A 19,546-nucleotide genomic window follows, 5' to 3' on the forward strand; every position below is an offset into this window, starting at 1 on the left:
GAATTTTCTTTTTTCTTTAGGAAAAAAAGGGGTTAGAGGGGTTCCACAAAATTTAGTTACACGTGATATTCATACTATGATAAAAAGTTCACTTTACGATCTTTAATGATTATTTCGCTCTAACATGTTGTATTCAGAAAAATACCTCATATACTCTAGGTACATCTCTGGGGATACTGAATTTCCGGTTAATCTTTTTAAGCCAAACAGACAAACTAGCCGATCGTTCATTTACATCTGCATCTAAAAGACAGGCATCTTTATCTAACAGACAGGCTGGCAGGACATCACGTAAACATAATTATCTGACAGGCAAACTGGAAGAATTATTGATTTTTAAAAACTCGAACAGACATCATTAACACTTGAAATACTGTATCGATATTTTTTTCCTCTAAGGTATAAATTATTGATATAATATTTCCGTTCACAGTTTTCATGTCACATATGGGGATAAGAAGCAAGCATCAAAATCCAGTATGCCTTGCAATATTTATTCACTCCATCAGTCCTGAGAGGGCACATCAATGCAAGAATGCTTTCGCCGATGACGCATAATACTTCTTTTTAGATGTTTGGTGCAAGGGTTATTGATGACCCTTTTGTAAGCAACCACAGTGCCGTGGTGTTATCACGGCAAGCCAGACATTCAAGAAGGGGATGCTAAGGAAGTCGGAGATTATCTTTTATGGTTTATAATGTCTATAAATTTACATAGAAGAAAGACGCTTTAACCTGTTCTCTAGGTTTCTAAATACTAATTTTCCAAAAAAAGAATCATAAACATGATTAGATTCCTAATTGATTGGTGAACTATTACAATTCTAATTGATCACAGAGAACTATTCCAATTAAATTAGTTTTTACGGCATTATTTAATGCATCTCGCATTCTGTTCATAATATATCTTAAGCCCTCAAAAGTACCTAATTTTTATAAATGCTTTATTTTCTCCCTCATATTATATATTACTCATACTGCACTCCATATATTTTTCATTCTAGTTTTTATCATTTTTTGTCATGTTATATGTATTTGTATTTTGTCATTTGTATGTTTCTTCCCAATTGACTGCAGTATAATTTTTAATAAAGTCTACCTACTTGTATACCAAAGCGCAAAGGGGCCACATGAGCTCTAGAAACGAAGGTGTGGTACGGTATTAAGTATTAAGTATTCCAAACCGTGATGAGTTTTTATCTAAGCTGAAAATGCATTTACTATTATTATTCTGTACAGTTGTAACAGAAATATAAGACAAAATGTTCTGACATACACGGTCAAATGCATCAACAATCATCATTATAAATAAAACGGTATAATCAGCATCGGAGCTGCATGCACATAAAACATACATGAATGACAGTTTTAATTATGTTCTCAAAGACATATTAAAACAATATTTGATGTTCGGGAAAAGCATATATCTTCAATATAATCAAGTGAATAATTTTCATAACAGCAAAGATATTAAAAACTGGATTAGGTAATTTGATATCATTCGTATGCGAGGTTATGTTGCTTATTTATAAATAGAGAAATTACTTTTCTCTGGTATATGGATCTGTCAGAATTCATTTCCTATGTGAATCTTTAACCTTTTGAGTCCTTTAAGACGTAAATTCAACTACCCCGCCTTTCTAGTTTAGTATAATTAAGACGCTCCTGGGTTTAATGCAATTCCAATGATTTCTCAATAATATTGGTTGGAGAGATTGGTAATGGGATTTTGCTGTTATCCAATTACTTTTATAACTCCAGTACTTAATAGAAGTTTTCTATCCTGCATACTAGAAAGAAGCGTCTTATACTATCGAAGCTTCGATAAATTAGAGAAACAAATCAAACGTTATATGAACAAAGAATTAGGGACAACAAATGCATTTTCTTTCATAATCATTTACATCAAAATGCAATTTGTCTGTCCTTTAATCTGTACACGCATAATTGTTATATACGTCAAAAGTAATTATATCCGGTATTTTTATTTTCTCGCACATAAAGTATTGAAAGAGAAAGAATTGTAATCGTCATAAAATCCGACCTCGATATTTTATTGAATCTCTACATTTTAGGTCTCCATGAGTTTGAAAAACACATTTTTGTAATGATGTCTTTCGCTCTGTCTCTCTGTGAGCATTATAACACAATTGCTTTGAAAGAGAGAGTTGAATTCGATATATACTAACAATAAAATCGTAGGTTGCTATCAAATTTTGTATAAAATCTGTTTAAAAATATTCTATCTGACCGTATATATGCAAACATCATAATGAAAAACATAAAAATATGAGACTAGATAAATAAGATGAAGGTCATTGATTTATCGTCAGATATATATATATATATATATATATATATATATATACAAGGGGTGTTCAAATGAAAAGGTACGAAAAGGCGTAATAACATAACTGTTAACATATACGCCTATGCAGCTATGGGAGAACGTAGCGAGACTATCTAGGGATGCAATTGGAGTCTGCAGCGTAGATCGGAGCATCAGCGGGCGCATGCACGCTCAGGAGAGAGCAGAGTCTCTTATAAAGAGCGCCGTCCAATTGATGCTACTTGTTGAATTCCTCAAGCACAGAAGAACCATTAACTTCCATGTGTATGTGAGACACTCCAAGGTCCAACAAGAAAAAAAGACCGGGGCTACTCACAGAGGGTATGTTCTGATCACGATAAAGCGCGTCCACACGTCTCCAGGATCACACAAGCGGAACTGGCCAAGTTCACGTGGGAGCAGCTCGACCATCCGCCCTACAGCCCGGACATGTCGCCCTGCGATTTTCATGTGTTTGGTCCCCTGAAAAAGCATCTGAAAGGGAAGCGCTTCAATTCGGATGGCGAACTCAGGGACGCAGTGAAGGAGTGGGTCACATCACGGCCACACGAATTATGGGAACAAGGAATACTTCGGCTCTTTAAGTAATGGGATCGTTGTGCTCTGGCCTATGGCGTATACTTTGAATGAAGTCTTCATTTATACACACAGTGTCGTTTTGTACAGTTTCATTTGAACACCCCCTGTGCATATTGAATTTGGATGAATATGTCGACGAATTGATAATCTGTCGATCTATATATATATATATATATATATCCGGGCATGTAAAGGCTACAACTCGAAAATGCAGCGACTTGGCGAAGGAATTTTGGTGTGCAGCAATCAAAACTGTAGATCTTTAGTAAATTGGAGACTCAAACGGAATGAAAAAGGCTGTTCGATAAAAAAAATGATAATAAAATGTAAAGGTGATAAAAAAATCAATTGAAAAATAATATAATATTGCATTTGTAGAGAGATAAATTAAGAATAGATGCCGCATATTTCAGGATTATTATATCTCTATATTATACTCAATTATATGCTGTTTGCTTATGCGAATGATAAAAATGGATGTGACGCACGACAAACTCATTGTAATTTTGTTTTTGTTTTAAAAAATTGTCGGGATGAAATCTAATTAATGCTACAGAAAGTTAAAAGGAGTCTGTGATTTTTAAATGCCACAGCTGGAATTTTAAAATGTTTACAAAGAGAAGACGATTGATTTCAAAGAAAGTTGAATCCGGCGCTTCAGTCACTGCTCTAACGGAATTGAAAATCAACACAGCCATTGTGATAGTGAGCGAAGATGGTTTATTCGCATTAAGAGGAATATCAAAATAATTGAACATAACACTTGCATTTTATTCACATGTTGCTCAAGGAGAAACTGCATATGACAAGTGTTTGTCCGCAATGGATTCCAAAATTGCTCAACAATATTTTTCAGATGTCAACGTCACAAGTGTCCCCCCTTCTTCTTAGAATCCTGATTTAGTACTATGCAGTTTTTCTTTTCATGAATTTCAAAAACACCTATGACAAAAAACATTTTCCATCATCAGAAGAACTCATAAAAAATTCGAAGACGATTTCGAAATATTGTCAAAATAAATGACTACGCTTGAGTTTTAAAAAAATGTGATAAATGCATTGCATAAAATGAGAGAATTTTGAGAAAAACCATAAATATTTGGTGGATAAGATTGGTATTTATTTTTATGAATTTATGATCATTCATTCATGAAATCGTTTATTTTGCACGTATTGCATAATTAGAAAATCATAAACTATAAACGGCTATTCCGACCCTGGTGAAGACACTCAGAAACTTAAAATGATCGAAACGCCACCCCAGCTTATGTAGGAACTATGGTTGGGTTTAAAGACCATCACCGACCACGATACAACATCTCCCGTAGAAGGTATGTCCTGTCATCGGTAAAGAATATATCATTTCTATACTCACTAGAGTGGCTATAATCAACTATCATACCGGAAATTTCTTATGCTCATACCTGAGGTAACCCCGGGGAGGGGGGAATATGTATAACTACATAAGGAAATCGTGGTGGAAAGCATTCCTGCTTGTGGTTATATGTTTATATTTTCTATCGTCCTCATTTCTTCACAGCGATCTGCAATAAGCTCAAGGAATGCAAACATTTATAAGAGGAACTGAAAAGATAGTCTGAATAAGGTATCCAAGACTCAAAGAAAACAATCCATAAAGACTGTGCTGGATATCTCATGAGGGCTAAAATATTATCAATATATATCAGCAAGCTGAATGGAGAGTAAGCCCGTTGATTTAGTCTTTTGATTAGAAGTTGGATCTTATTTGTTCATTCGAAACCGATAAAAAAAATAGAAAATTGAAATAATCGGTGAATTGTATTACGATGGAGTTTTGTATTATTCATAGTATTTAACACTATTCTTTCGGATCCAAATATAGGGATACATCTGTTAAAAATGTTTTCATCTGATCAGATGTTTTTTAAATCTTAATGAAGGAAAAAAATCGGGATATCAATACTTGAATCGTTTTACCTGCCAGAGAAAATAAATTACTGTTGATTAATTAATCAAGCAAAAACTCTTGTACAAATTTTATATCGATCAAAATATTTCTAATGGCTGAAAAGACAATGCTTGTATATTCAATCACTAAGAATACTTTTTTAAATATTATTTTCCAAGCTGAAATCTGTTCTTATAATAACTTTGCGTTTATTTTTCTCCAACTACTCTTGGAGACCATCTGGTTTGTTGGGAATAGAGGTTATGCTTAATTTTATCTACTATTATGATATTAATGATTTCTCAACATGATCAACTTAAACATTGAATTCTAAGAGGCATTAAAATCGTATAACTTTAACACCTGCTTCGTTCACTGTGCACATGAATTTACCTAATGGAGTCGAGTGATATTATAAATGTTACTGTCCGTATCATCTGATACGGATATCTTGATACTGCAACTTCACTATTTTTATTTCATATGTTAATTTAGAAAATAATAAATAAAATCAATCTCCTTCGATTTTCAATAATGAAGGAAAGCTATGAGACTGAATACTTAACGAAACAATAAGTGGTGCGAATTTCACTGCAACAAATTGCATGTCTAAATTAGTGTCTTTAAAAATAAATTTTTCTGAATTTTAAAATCATATAAAAATCACCTTTTCATGATAATCTTTTTCAAAAGTTATTGCTGGAAAATACCAGTATTTCAATATTATTAATCTATATTTTTGTCCATTTTGGTAACTCTCAACATAAAACACTTCAAAAACAATAAGCATACTCAAGGACACATCTCTCCTTACATATAACTGAAGATAGCGATTCAGGTAGTTTAATAATTATTTCTTTTCTGTTTAAAATTCTTTCATATGATTCGGAAAAAACAGTAAATAAATTTGACTGGATTTCATTAATATTTCAACAATTTTGGTAATGTGCATAAATGACCAACATTTAAATCGTTACTATGTAATAATATGATTTCTTAACCTCATCTTCGCACATTAAAAATCATTTAAGACATCACACACATATTATATAATGAGTGGTGATGGCAAAATCGTTGACTGATTTCCGACTATTCAGTTATTTTTTACCTCTTAGCTGAAGTGGGGGGGGGGCGTCAAATGGCCCTGTGAAAAGAATGTTAATAGATTATTGCCAAATAAGTAAAAACTTCAGATTCTGTAATCTCTAAATTTGAATAATAATATCTGTTTCCACTAAATTTTTAAAACCATTATTAATTGAAATAATATAATTTAATACTATATCTATATTGTGTTGGAGTATTAATTATTGATTTAACTGATTATGTAATATTTCACTTAACAGCTCCTGTAAACTGATAATTTTGAATGTTATATTTGTTTGAAACATAGTGTTTTTTAATAATCCATCATAATAATTAATTGGGGGTTTTTTGTAAACAGTGGAATTATTAACTAATAAATTATCGTTGAATCTCCAAGAATTTTATAACTTTATTTATTTGCCCCAAGATAAAAACATTAAAGAATAATAAAACATATCTTTTCATAAATTCATTGAAATAAAAAAATAAACCAAGATAAATCAATAAAATATTAATTAAGTTAGAAATTAGCTGAAATGTAAGACTGAATTGTTTAATTATGCAAGAGGGATGTATTTTGCCTTGCCTAATGCTACAATAAATTTAAGTTCTTGAAAGGTATCCAGAAAAAAATTCTATTTTCAATTTTGTCACAGAAGAGCTACGTTCGTCATTTCACACATGCCCTTCCACTTTGCAGACTCAAACAATAATCATTTTTACATTGTTAAATATTGTGTAGGCTGTATGTTAAGGATTGAAGAAAAAAAAGGGGTATCTTGCTGTATGCGAGTTGCATTCGATCATCCAATCTTTTAATGCTAGGAACGCAAAACCAATTGAAAGAGACATACAAATTTATGAAATTTACAAACAAGAACAACATGATAAGTCATTCGTTGGTAAGTAGCAGAGTTCCTCTACAGGATTCCAGATTAAATTTAACAATGAGGAAAATTTTAACAATGAGGAAAAAATAAAATGAGGTGATTGAGGTGATCCGAAGCTTCATCGCTACAGCACGGTCAGCGCATTTCTCGAAAAATTCCCGTTCACTTCTTCGTTATCCTAGTCGGCATCTTATTTACAATGAGGGCATAGAAAAGCTCGTGCCTCGTTGAAGTAAATGCTTCAACAGTGATAGCAACTATGTTGAAAATTAACTTAAGTACTGCACTTCATTATGCGAAGAAAGGATTTTCTAATATTTTTTTCTTTTTTTTAATTGCTTAACAGAACTTAATTTATGATACTTCTTGTATAATAAGAAAAGAGAGGGAAGCTATCTACAAAACAAATGCTGATTCAGCAGAATAGCTTTACGGAAGCTGTTAACTTATAGATAAAAGATAAATATATTTATGCATTGATATTAAAACAGAGTATAAATTCTGAACCGGAATCTCTAAGACCAATTTGAAACCTACAACAGCATAGAAATCAGGGGGCAGAATATAAAACATTGTTATTCAAACAACACTCAAAATTCTAATGAGAAAAAAAAACATTGAATTTTCAGTAGTATTGTGGATTGATTTTCTTTTTGTCCCTTTCTAGATCTTTGGATTTAAATAATGGCTTAATTAAGTTGGAAGTTTATTTTAAAACTAAAAAAATGTGTAAAAAAAACGAAAACTTTTCATCACTATGTCTTACTGCTTATACTTGTACTTATAACTGGATTTCAAAATTCTGAAAACTTTGATTTGGTTTGTTAAATCAATCCAACTGGATTTTAATTTAAATAACTTACATGAAATAGATTCATAAGTTGAATTTAATCTATCCTCATCAAATAATCATCTCGCTTTTTCATAATCAGTAATTTCATTAATCGTCATAATCAAATCATCATTCTTTTTTATAATCAATAATTTCATTAATCATCATAATCAAATCATCATGCTTTTTCATAATAATCAATAATTTCATTAATCATCATAATCAAATCATCATGCTTTTTCATAATCTATAATTTCATTAATCATCATAACCATAATATTTTCGTTATTCCTCATAATGAAATCTCTCGTTTCAAATCTCCTTTTCCTCGTCTTATAACTTTAAATGGGCAATTCTTGTATATAAGTAAATTTATTTCATGCATCTTGGAAATGACGCTAGCGATTTGAATCGAATTTTATATTTGGATAAGGTTTTGCTTTTGTTTATTTATATAGGCGTCTTTCCTGAAGAAACGCGATTTTACACGCATAAACAAATTCTAATTAAATATTGACATGTGTCTATACATTACCTGCCTAAGCGTATCGGAGATGGCGTAGCGGTTAGGGCTACAAATTCCATGCATATTACTCATGTTCGATCCTGCGTTTGCAGTTCAATTAGATTGCGCTTATTGCTTTTAACGAGCCGTAGACAAGGAGTTATTTCGAGAAAAAAAAATTGATTATTTAGTGTAAGAATTGTGGGATTCAATATTTATAGACCCATGATGAAATTAAAAAGACATCGTTTTGTAAATTTTTCTTTCCTTTTTAGATTATTGGTGCTTTCAATCTAACAAATGTTTCTGTTTATATAATGGACTTACGAAAAGTACAACCAATTGATTCATGGTTAAAACAATCAGAGCTGGTTCGAACGCCTGGAAGTGGATGGTGAGCAATTTTATTCTTTCTTGATTATATTTACTTTGTTACTTTTTTTTAAATAAATAGTACCTGGTGATCGTTTCTTTGAATTTTCACAAAACTTATAGTAAGTAATGTTATTAGAAAAAAAAAGCACAAAAAAATATAAAACACTCTAGAGTCTAAGGTTTCCTTTAACGATCGATCTATAAGAATTACTTTCATTATAATACTAAGTGGAAATGTTGTGTTTGAATTTTCTGCAAGTTAGCATTTTGCCCAAATATCTGTTAAATTTCTCCATTATCTTTAATAAAAAAAATTCATTAAGATTCCAAATGTATTATTTTTTTTTCAAAAAAATTCCAGAAATACAATTTTTTGAATTTTTATATGTTTAACATAGATTCATTTTCAACTGCCTGTTTCATTTTCCTGCTTATAAGCATTCATTCTTGGAATTGCAGGATATTTTTAACTGTTAAGTAGTTGTATTGAAAAAGAAAATCTTATTTTGATATTAGATTAGATTAATTTTTTTTCTTAATTTGAAAGTATTGATATGCTATGGAAATCAGAATGTTTAAGCGTTTGGATAACATGAAGATAAAGACATAAACTATATCATTTCTTCTAACTTTTATTTTTTTCATTTATTAAAATTTTTTTGATTTAACAAAAATATAATAAATAGCTCAAAAGTGTGTACTTTTTATTTATTTCAGAAGTGATTCATTTTCTTTCGATAATTTTTAATGCTGTTTTTAGCATATAAACACAATTTTATCAAAAGATATATATGTACTTATACATCATCCAAAATTAATTCTTTTATCAACACAAGAAGAAATAAACTCAGAAGAAGAAATAATCTAAAAATCAAAAAGAACTTATTTAATCAAAATTCACAAATTCTTATAGTAGACTAATACAAAGTTAGATAAGTGGAAATTAGATTAAATTGATTATATGATTTTTAATGCAGCTTTACGAAACAAAAATTGATCTTCTAATGATAGTATGAGTTATAATATAATGGATATCTCTTTTATTTCCATTGATAACTCTTTAAATAATCTGATTAACATATTTTAATCAAGCCTTGCAAATATTATGCATTTTTTTCTAATATTTATCTAGAATTTTATCATGACATGTTCAGTAATTTCACCTCACCATGGATATTAAAATCTTTCACTTGTGCTTCAGAAGGGTTACATTACTGCATTTAGATTTCTCAGTGAAACTTTCCTACTTCTAATTGAAGTGACACAACGAGTAGCGGCTTCTAAAGCTTCAATAGCCATTAATCCCAAGAGCCACTTCAGTTGATCGAGTGTGATGCATTCTGAGTGCTAATGGCAAAGCCTTCATGCTCTTCAAGGTTATTTCATCCTATAATAGCAGGTGGCAATGGTTATTGGACCTTTCTCCCGCGTTATTGAAACTATAGTTGAATTGAAAACATTATTGAAATTTGGCAACGTGAGTGATAAAGTAGTTTTCTCACCAAAATTCACCTTCATGATCATGAGATTATCAAGCTTAATTTAAAATTTAAATAAAAGTACAGTAAAATTAATTATATCTCTGAAATTTATTTTCATTTCGAAATTAAAATACATTACATTCCAAAAGTGTTTCTGTATTTTTATATGGTTTAATAAATTTAGCGAAATAACCATCACAATCCGTAAGCCATTCACTTTTACATAAAACATGTCAAAATTTTAAAGACGCATGCCAATGCTTCTAAAATTTGAACACTGTAACTGGAAAGTAAACAACTAAAACTGTTTAATTTAACACCTGCCTTCATATTTATTTATCAATGTATAAATAAAATAGAGTTTTAAATTAGCAAAAATATAAGTAATATACATTTGATTGTGTGACTGATACATCAGAGATACTTTCGGGGTCAAACAAAAGACAAGATCATTAAAGATGATGTATTTGAATGATTTTGTAAGAATTTTTTTCGAACATAAATGCAACCGAACATGCTTGGATATATACATAATTGAAGTAAAGGTTAACATTCATCTTCACAAACTTGTTTGAATTCGGCAAAATAAATCCTAACTTATCGCCTTCACAGACGCTTCAACAGTTTATTAGGACTCCTCTGAAGAAGGAAGATACGATACTTCAATCACTCGTCTATATTTTGGTGGACTCTTTTTCTTAATGTATTCAATGCAACTGTTGGTCAAATGATGTTTTATGATAGCCAGATCAGATTATATTTCTTGTCAAATGAGTTTCTTAAAAATTCGTAATTCTTAATCTTTTTTTCTCCAAGTGCACAAAATATGAATTTTTCATTTCGTAGTTGAAAAATCTCATAGAATGCATTTTTTCATCCCTTTAAATTTTCTCTCTTAACTTTCTATCTGCATGTATAATATGTCAATCCTCAAAATTCTTTATCATCTAAAAAAGAATTTTTCCCGAAGTCCAATTGCTTTATATTAAAAAAATTCTTCAAATTTAAATTCTTTTTATATTTGAAAGGTAGTTTTTAATTTTACTCCTTTTTAGAGCTGAAGATAATATTAATCTCAAAACTAGATAATATTTATTAATGTCATAAAGGGTACCATATTAAACTTGTCGAAAAGTAAAACGGAGAAGTTTTTTTTATAATTTGCGATGTAAAAAAAACAGTTAAAAATCATTATACTTTATAAAACAATGGAATTAATGAAAAATTTAAGAGGTAACAGTTGCTTATTGTATTGTTATCAAAAAATGATTTACATACGGAGTGAAAATATTTTAAGCAATAATGATTTCGTAAAACTATAAACATCTGCTCTTGGTTTACAAATATTGAGATAATGTTTCAATCATGTGTTGTTCACCAAGAAACTTTTAAAAACAAAAGCACAAAACCCGTTATAATAAATGCTCATTTATCGTCAACCATATCCAATCTTTCATTCATATTTTGATGGACTCTTTGATTTAATGTGTCCAATGCCAGTGTCGATCTGAATATGATCAAATGGTTTTTATCATAGTCATATCAAATGATTTTCATAACAAATGGTTTTTATCATAGTCATATCAAATGATTTTGATAACAAATGATTTTTCTTAACAAATATTTTAAACCAACTGGTTTCGTAAAACTATGAGCTTCTATTCATGGTTTTACAAATATTGAGATAATGTTTCAATCATATGTTGTTCACCAAGAAACTTTTAAAAACAAAAGCACAAAATCCTTAATAATAAATGCTCATTTATCGTGACCCATATCCAATCTTTCATTGATATTTTGATGGAATTTTTTATTTTAAACGTGTACAGTGATACTGTCAACCTGGATATAATCAAATGATTTTTATCATAGCCATATCAAATTATTTTCATAACAAATGATTTTTATTCAAAAATATTTTAAACCATCATGGTTTCGTAAAACTATAAACATCTGCTCTTGGTTTACAAATATTGTGATAATGTTTCAATCATATGTTGTTCACCAAGAAAGTTTTAAAAACTAAAGCATAAAATCCGTAATAATAAATGCCCATTTATCGTCAACCATATCCAATCTTTCAATGATATTTTAATGGAATTTATGATTTTTGATTTTGAATTTTTGATTTTGATTTATTTGATTTTTGTTTAGTGATACTGTCGACCTGGATATAATCAAATGGTTTTATTATCACAACCAGGTCAATTATTTCCATACCAAATGATTTTTCTTCCAAAACTATTTTAAACTATAATGAATTCGTAAAACTATAAACCTCTGTTCAGGATTTTATAAATGCTGAGAAATTGTTTCAGAATCATTATTCACCAAGAAGCGTTTAAAATCTAAAGCAGAAAATCCCATAAAAATGAATCTTCATTTATCGTCAACCAACCAGTAATTTATTTAAATATACAATAAATTATGTGGGACCATACCTCGGCGACAGGACTATTCACTCTATAAGACAATACAATCCATTCACATGGTAAGGAAATGCTGACTGAAAGGCATTCTGCATTGTTTAGCAATGCACTTCCTTCCTATTGTGTACCAGATGATTTATTCAGAGCACTTTAAGTTCGAAGATAGAATTCATTCTTCATAAACGAGCAACTACATTTTCACTCTTGTGAACGATTCAATGTGGATTTCTGAGGATTCTGAGAGAAAAAGTCTGAGAATACTGGAGAAATCCAATTTTCATTAGTTAAGGAATATTAATGATTAGCGATAAATATATAAATCAAAGTCTTACTGGATACGAACGGTATTGACGATTTTAAGAAATGATACTTTATTAATACTGTATTTTAGAACAGCATGCATTTATTTATACAAATCCAAAATGTGCTTGTATCTGATGCAATCCACCTCTATAACTGATTCTCAAAAATAGCTTCTTCTACTGTTTTTGTGAATCAGTTATATACGTTATTATTATTTAATATAATTTTAATAACTACAAAGTTTTTAAAATTATATTATTATAAACTATCTATTTATAATGTATTAATTTTTCATAGAGAACTAGATGCGCATAATTACAGTTTTTAAAGCTACTCTGATTCATTAAATCAAAGATTTAGTGAGTTTTAAAGGACGATGTGAAAATGTATCAAATCTCAAAGCAAATACAATTTCCACGAATCAGCGAGTATTAAATAACAATGAAAACTTTATAGTTAACACATTTTCATGTTTACTATAGAAATTTATGCTATTATAACATTAAGAAAACAAAAGAAAATAATTTGAGTAACATTTTTGTTTATTTACCAGATTGTTTGATATATACAATATAAAGACTTTTTATATTGAATTTTTTTATAATTAGTATTATGCGACTGCTCGTAAATTATTTTATATTGTTTCTGCAATAATTTTTATATTAGGAAACTTTTATTATTTTGAGACTTTAATATTTTTAAGCTGAATATTGTGTTTTTGAGTATAAATAGTATTTGTTTTGATGAATGAACATTCTCCCTTTTTATGAAAAGGTGGAGAATTCTACAAAAGATTCACTTATTTAGGTCACTAACTTGCAGAAATCTAGAGTAGATAACAATCAATGTTATTATCACTATTACGATAATTTGACTTAAAACTAGTTATCAATTATAATGACAAATGCCATCCATTCCAATGTTTTGTCTATTTTAACTATAATTATATACTTATCAACTAATTTTATATTTCAAAATTGCCTCCATCTAGTAAAGTTTTCATTTTCAAGATTTATTTCAACGTACATTAAAAAAAGTCAAATATATTTTCATTAATAGAGCATAGATCCGTCCAGAGAAAAGGCACCAGGCTAGTAAATGATCATTTAAAATACTGCACTTTTAAATCAAAATCTACATTTATTGCACAAAATCTTACAAAATATATTGAATTTTGCAGAAATTACGCTATATGTAGTAAAAGCTACAAAATATAAATCAAAATCTTATTGTTTACATAGCAGAAGAGACTCTGAAAATCACAAACGGTGACTTGCTTTTTTCGGGGGACAGTGGACTTTGAAATAAACAAAATTGGACAGAGCATGAAATTTAATTTTATCGTTTCTTAACCAAAATATATGTTTATATTCAACTAAAATAGTGTCATATTATATATTGTTCAATGAAATGAATATTTCAAAGGTCTAGAGAATAAAAGCGCATTTTAATTACTTTTCTCAAAATGATATTGCAATTAGATTTAAATATCTTTGAAATGTTCCAGGCGTCTTAATTTTTGAAAAAATTAAATAGAATTGATAACAACGATTTCGGTTAAACATTTAAAGAAAATAGGGTATGCATTTTATATTTGGAGTTATTTTAGATAGTTAAAAATCAATTTTAGTTCTTAAAAACATAAATTTCTTATGAAAATTCAGTAAGTGTACTTAAAACTATATCTGAAAAATTAGCATTCAATTGGAATTACAAAATCATACACAGTATTATTCCAAATAAATTCATATTGGGTAATGGGGAAAAATAATAGAAAAAATCTAAAACTGAGTCGCCTGGAATATTTTAAAATATTCCATTCTTTTAATTTTTAAAAAAATAATATTTTATTTAAAAATGTTTTTAAAGAAAAATTTTACGTTTGACGTATTTATATTTTAATACATAAGCATAAACATTTTCATAACTTATATGCTCATATTGAGAATTAATCACTTATATTCTCAAAAATACCTAATAGAATCCGCCGTCCCCTTAACACTTTTCACCCATCCTTCTTTTAATACTAGGTTAAAAGAAGAGCTTGGTTACAGGGAATCTATTGTAACAATACTTCTTTTTTTAATTAATTCACGAAAGATTTTTATCGTTTTCGCTTATCTGTGTTCCAAATTATGCAATACTTATTAACTCCAAACCCACAAATTAAGTTATGGAAGAGAAATTATTACATGAACAAAAACATTGTGAAATTAAGTTTAGCACAGTTTAATACATACTATAGTCCATTTTCTAGCAGGCCTTATTAACTTTTTTGAATTATTGCATAATCGCTTAGAAATTTCAACTATCGGATTATCGATTATACCCAGAGGAGTAAATTATCGAAATAATTTTTTGATATATTCCACTTTCCAGCTCGTTTGATGACGTTGATTTGGAAAATGACACCTCCAGGTTAACAGAACGCAATGAGTATTTAGGAAATTATCATTCCGATATAGAAAGTAAGTATCAACTTTTATCTAGAATATCATATTAAAAATAATTGTAAATTATCACTAATTGCTTTTCACGCCCATATTTAGAGTGATGCCTTCAAGTTTATGCAAATAAATTTATTTAGTTTATTAAAAAGATTCTCAATAATATGAAATAAATATTGAGATTAAATATTATTTCTTGGAATAAAATTATCGTTTGGCATCGAGCAAAGTATTAAATTAAATGATGACGGTTAATAAACCAATTTTTTATTATAAAGTAGGTGAATACGTTTTTGCAACATTGTGATTTTTTTTAATTTAATATTCTTAAAGCTTGAACAGGTTTCTTTATACAAATGTTAGAATTTTGTTTTGTTTTGTTTGAATACAAATGTTAGAATGTTAGAAGTCTATTTTTGGGGAAATTACGTTCATTTTAAAGTTTTCATTCACATACGTTTTAACTCTATTTTACGCCTTAAGGTGATTCTTTCACAGATTCTAATTTTTGATAGAATTTTCTTACGGAAAACCTCATAAATTAAAATCTAATGCATATTTCTTGTTCAAATTTGGTATAATAGTTTCTCGATTCGTCCTTCATTTCCTTAATTAAATAATAAGTAATCTATTCATTTAGAAATATTCTATGGCTGTTTTAATGTTTCACAATGCGTAAAAATTTGAAACTTTCATGACTGACTTTATTTAAAGAGTGGATAGAAATACAGCTGATTTTTTTTTTACTTCAGGAACTAAATAATATATTTATTAACCTATCTGCAAAATTTTAAGCATAATTTGAACCAGAAGAAGTTCGCTTTATACCTCTGTTTAGCACTATAACAGCCACTTTTTTCCAATTTTTTTTTATTTAAAAAATTGTTGCTTAACTGCCTTATTTTGGTTTCATCGATGTTTCTTCGCTCTCTTTTATTCAAATATATTCAAAAATATAACTCTTTTCGGACGTTTTTCAAATGAATGAATTTTTGAAATGAATCTCATTAACACAGAAATGGCTCAAGACTCACTAAAATGCTGATATAACTCTAACCTTGAATATAACAAGACATACAACGCAAGAATTCTAATAAACTTTAATAAATTAGCACAAGAGCACTGAAATTTGAATCTAAAACAAGCGATAGAAAGTTAATCTAAATGTCAAAAACAGAGACTAAAAACGACCTTTGTTCTTTCTATCGACATCTCCTCTATTGTAAATAAGTTCTTATCTCTCTCATACAAATAATCAAAATATTATCAAAACCGAACGGCACGTATTCTGTGGTCACACTATCCACTTCTGTTCTTGTAAATTGATCTGTTTATTTTTTTACCACTCAAGGTAAGTTGTAGTTATATCTTTTAGAATAAAAATTACTATTAAGTATGAAAAGATGCAATATTAAACTGGATCAAGTGTTCATGTGTTTAGTATCTGTTTAATGGATACATTACATATTATGTAATGTATCCATTAATTATTATTATGGATATTATCTTTACTTTCTTTACTTTATATATGGAAGATATTATGGAATTATCTTTACTTTCTTAAAACCGTTAATTTTTCTTATAAAGGAAATATTTTTTTTCAAACGTTTCGTAAAACTATTACATGAAAAACGTATTTTACTTATTTTAATAAAACAAAGGCAACAGAAAATAAGCTCTTCAGAAATTCTTCTGCTTTTTAATAAATGAAAACTTATTTTGACTTTGATATTCAACAACGATTGCTAAAAATTTTGAAGAATTACATGAAGATTTTATATAAGATTTTAAATTATCAAGAAAATCCATACGTTTCTAAAAGTACTTCTAATATCATTGAAACTGACATTTGCAATAATATTCCTTATCGTTGATAACTCGATAAAATATAAATATAAGAATATATTTATATACTATTACGAAGAATTTTACTAAAGCAAATATTTTATGTGTATCAACTTTTATTAGTGTCAATTTTTGAGCCCCATTGAAATTTTCATGCAATATAAGCATTATTTTTTATCTTATCTCACTCATGTCATCGCGTTAATTTTATTTATTTGAGTTTCAGTGAGGTAATTATAATTTGCAAATCTTTTTGAAATAAATAAATAAAAGTCTATGTGCAGTTTTATCTATCTCGTGTCCAATTCACTTTCCTTTTACATTCGACGTTAAAAAGAACACTAAGACAGAAAAGTCAGGAATTGTAGCGTCAGAAAAAAAAGAGAATAGAGTTAAGTTGGCAGGAGTAAAAATGGAGGTAATTTAATTTCCTTTATTTTTTACACCGATTCAATTACAACAGAGTCATGGAATTTACGACATTTTTCTACCCTTGCCGACAATTTTTAGTTCTCTGAAAAGATGGAAAATCTTTCCAGTAAGGATGACAATATTCGAAAAGAAACGATATAAGGGAATTTGTAAAAGGAGTTTCCTAATAACTGTTACAAAAAAATAGTGAAAATAGTTTTAAAAATTTTATTCTTTTAGCAATTTTTTTGTCCATATATTCTTAAACAACTAAAGAATTATTGTTTCCAGAAATTAGATTTTCATGAACATTGTAAATAAGGCGATGATAAAATATTTATCAGGATAAGGAAATGGATATTGTTAAAACAATGTAATTCAGATGAAAAAGCTAATATTTCCTTTTTAGATCTGAATAGTGAAACAAAATTATTTTATTCCATAGCTAAAATCCATGTGATTGTTGTTATTTATATAAACTGAAAATACCCTCATCTTTCATAGACATGACTAATTAAATACACGGAGTACGTGTTTGCAGTTTTTCTTATGTAGTAAACTCATCCATCACTTTATAATGCTACCACATCACTGAGAAAGGAGCATTTACTCAGATTCTCTTCTGATACGAGAGCTGTTCTATAAAGTATCCGATGTTTGGCCAGGAAAAATATATTACTTATGCGATACTTACCCCTTCAAAAAAGGCCCTTGTACCTCCATGCATTTAGCCCACCTATCCTTCCACTGCCGAAAGCAATTGAAAGCAATTTCCCTCTTTTGGAATTATGTTCATCTTCGTTGTGTATTCTGCATTATCTCTTCTCTGTTCTCAAAAGGGGAACCTTTCAACAGCATCTTCAGTTCTGAAAACAATCAGAAGTCACATGGAGCCATATCTGGAAAGTAAGAAGATTGGAAGACGGCTGGAATTCTGTATTTCGTCAAAAAAGTCTGAAGCAGGTGTGACGAAAGAGCCGGAGCATTGTCATGATGCAATTGTCATTTTTTTCGTCGTCCAGAGATCTGGAATTTTGTGCCAAATTGCATCTCTGAATGGGCGTAGAAGTTGTTGATAGTACTGTTTGTTCTTCCTGTGCGTATTCGTGATACATTCGTGATCGTCTCTACCAATTTGCGACCATTTTTGGATCGTTTAAACTACTCCTTTACTTGTGTTACCCATATAGTATCGTTCCCAAACGCTTGCTGGATCATTTCGCTTACGGCACCTTTCTCAGCGGCCAGCAGGCTGAAATTGATATACTCGAATACAGAAAAAAAATCAAGCATGCTCATTAAGCTGCCTTCTTCCACTGTGCACTACGGTGGAACGAAAAAATCAGTTAATTTGTGATTTTAATTTGTAATAGCGCGGAAATGTTGTCTTTTGGTGTAGATAAAAAAAAAATTATAAGTATAAAAAATATTAGAGTATATCTTGAGGTGCCGCAAAGACGTTAAAGTTTCATAAAAACACTTTTTGTAACTTTTTAAGGATTTTTGCGTGCCTTGATTATGAAATAAAAAGCTTTTATTAGGCATTGTCATATGAATAAAAGTATGAAAACAGTTTTACTATTGCACTGGCATGGTACTTTGTCGTCGCCGGAGTGGTTGTTATTGAGGTAAAACGGAGATTCGTCTGCGTTCGGTGACAAAGGCAGAGCTTGTTTCAAATCAGTAGCTTTGCCGTGTGCAGTTGAGTTGGCGTCTCCTCACCGTCTATTGTGTAACTAATTAACGTAATTGATTTGTTTGTTTGTGCTTGTATGCTTTGCTATGAGTAAAATGGCTCAGTCTAAATTAGAGGAGACAAGACAAATATCGGATTGTTCAATTTTTGGGGAATTTAGTGATTTACTTAAAGTTGAACATACTACTGAAGAATCTAGTGTTACTGTTATATTAGACATAACGTCAAAATTGCTTCAGAGAAGGATCCTTCTGTAAGCGAAATATGTGATACTTTAGTTCCTATAATAGAATAAATATGGGCAAGAGCTTCATTCCCTTTGCTTCTAGCAAAAGAATTTTTCATATGATAAAACCTTATCATGCTAAATAAAGGAATTTATTGGAA

General features: G+C 29.4%; 1 protein-coding gene across 2 annotated transcripts in view; it reads left to right on the top strand.

Moving 5' to 3' along the window:
- Positions 1-19,546, top strand: part of LOC129965945 (katanin p80 WD40 repeat-containing subunit B1-like) — a 178,601-nt gene that overhangs the window by 120,563 nt on the left and 38,492 nt on the right. For both annotated transcript variants that reach the window (XR_008784246.1, XM_056080248.1), the window contains exons 10-11: positions 8,448-8,566; positions 15,140-15,228. Coding sequence is in view for 1 of the 2 variants with exons in the window: in XM_056080248.1 (XP_055936223.1) it covers positions 8,448-8,566; positions 15,140-15,228 (208 nt within the window). In the remaining variant the exon portion in view is untranslated. The remainder of the gene's footprint in view (positions 1-8,447; positions 8,567-15,139; positions 15,229-19,546) is intronic.

Source organism: Argiope bruennichi, chromosome 4 (genome assembly GCF_947563725.1).
Source record: "Argiope bruennichi chromosome 4, qqArgBrue1.1, whole genome shotgun sequence".
NCBI classification, from domain to species: domain Eukaryota; kingdom Metazoa; phylum Arthropoda; class Arachnida; order Araneae; family Araneidae; genus Argiope; species Argiope bruennichi.